The sequence below is a fragment of the Natator depressus genome, chromosome 24, assembly GCF_965152275.1.
Source record: "Natator depressus isolate rNatDep1 chromosome 24, rNatDep2.hap1, whole genome shotgun sequence".
NCBI classification, from domain to species: Eukaryota; Metazoa; Chordata; order Testudines; family Cheloniidae; genus Natator; species Natator depressus.
The window spans coordinates 18,300,221-18,301,826 of record NC_134257.1 but is presented as its reverse complement, the minus strand read 5'-3'; the positions used below and the strand labels follow the sequence as shown (position 1 = coordinate 18,301,826).

At 52.4% G+C, this 1,606-nt stretch overlaps 1 protein-coding gene across 1 annotated transcript; it reads left to right on the top strand.

Moving 5' to 3' along the window:
• The first annotated feature begins 748 nt into the window (after positions 1-748).
• Positions 749-1,606, top strand: LOC141977414 (chemerin-like receptor 1). Its single transcript, XM_074938881.1, has one exon. It carries the CDS (start codon positions 749-751, stop codon positions 1,604-1,606), a length of 858 nt encoding a protein of 285 aa, XP_074794982.1.

Genomic DNA, 1,606 nt, shown 5'->3' with positions numbered 1-1,606 from the left:
TATCTGCATGTAGCTGTGCGTGCCAGAGGCCTTTCAGATTTTGCAGAAGTATTCGGACCCAGCCACATCCTGTGATCACCACTCATTGTTCTCCCCACCCCAGATACACCCCCACATGAACAGCTTCCTCCTCCGGGATGAGCCAGTCTGGGAGAGCTGCAGGCATCGCGTTGTGGACCTTGGACTGGGGTCGACTCTGAGACGTTGCATCCCCCCAAGACACGGGTAAGGAAATGAGGTAAACCCTCCAGCTTCCTCGCTGGATCTCCTTCTGTTCCACCCCCGACACCGCTGCCCCCTGGAACTCCCCCCTTCCAGCAGCCCGCATCCCATCCCCTCATCTGCTCCAGTTAGAACCAGTTGAAATTATTTACGGGGCTTGTTGTCAGAGGTCAGGTGCAAAACAAAAAACATTCGGGGAGAGAATAGACACAAGTGCTGTATCTTGTCAGGGGGTTAGAAGTTATGACCCTTGCAGTCCCCTTCCAAGCCTCTGGCTCTATGCTCCAAAGATCTTCAGACCATTGGTGCCATTGGCCTACAAGGATTTGATCCTATCTTAGTTCAGCTCAGGATCTGGGGAGTTTATAAACTCTAAAGAAATTATAAACTCTGCAGCTGAGTCTCTCTGACCGTGAGCCCTTTTCTCATTGCTCTTCCTTCCTTTACTCAGTACAACGTCTGCGCTGTCCCATCTGATCCCTGAGGAGGAGGAGGGGATATTGTGACTCCACCTCTTCCAAGAATTATGTTTCTCCGAGATCTCGTCCTGGTGCTGTGTGCCGTGGCCTTCCTTGCTGGGGTGCCGTTGAACGGCTACGTCCTCTTCATCGCTGGCTGCCGGGTGGAGAGGACGGCCAGTACCGTGTGGTTCTGGAACCGGTCCATGACCGATTTCATCTTTATCGTCTTCCTGCCTCTCCGATTCATTCCCATCCTCAACTTCGACTGGGTCCAGAATCTGAGCAACACCGTCTCCTCCTTCCACATGTTCTCCAGCGCCTTCCTCCTCACAGCCCTTAGTGTCGATCGCTGCATCCTCGTGGCACGCCCTAAGTGGGCCTGGAACCACCGCACACCCCAACTGGCTTTCATTATGGTTTTGGGCATGGGGGCTCTGTCTCTTGGGTTCAGCCTGCGGTACGGTTATCTATTGAAACTCCTCCTCTCACCTGCCAGAACCAGCATGAATTTCCATCTAGATGAAGGGAGGGTGAAGGCCGCCGTTACGATCCAGTTCCTGGTTGGGTTTCTGATCCCATTAGCCTTGATCTTGATCCCAACATTCTACATCGTTCTAGCTGCCAAGATGAGAAGGAACAGGCTGATCCAATCCACCAAGCCACTCAAGATCCTTCTTGGCTTGATCCCAGCCTTTTTCCTCTGCTGGCTGCCATATCACGTCTTCTTCTTCCTGCAGATCTCAGCTATGTACTTTCCGCCTATTCTGAACATAGGAAGTGCTTTTGCTTGTATCCTGACATATTTCAACAGTTGCCTGAACCCCATCTTCTACCTCAACATGGAGGAAGAGTTTCTGAGGTACCGGCAATGTGGACGCAACTCCCAAACGACCGACAACTTGGGGCCGGAGCTGGCTGAATAG

Excerpts from the sequence above, each read along its gene's own strand:
- LOC141977414 (XM_074938881.1), top strand. The coding sequence starts at position 749 with ATGTTTCTCCGAGATCTCGTCCTGGTGCTGTGTGCCGTGGCCTTCCTT.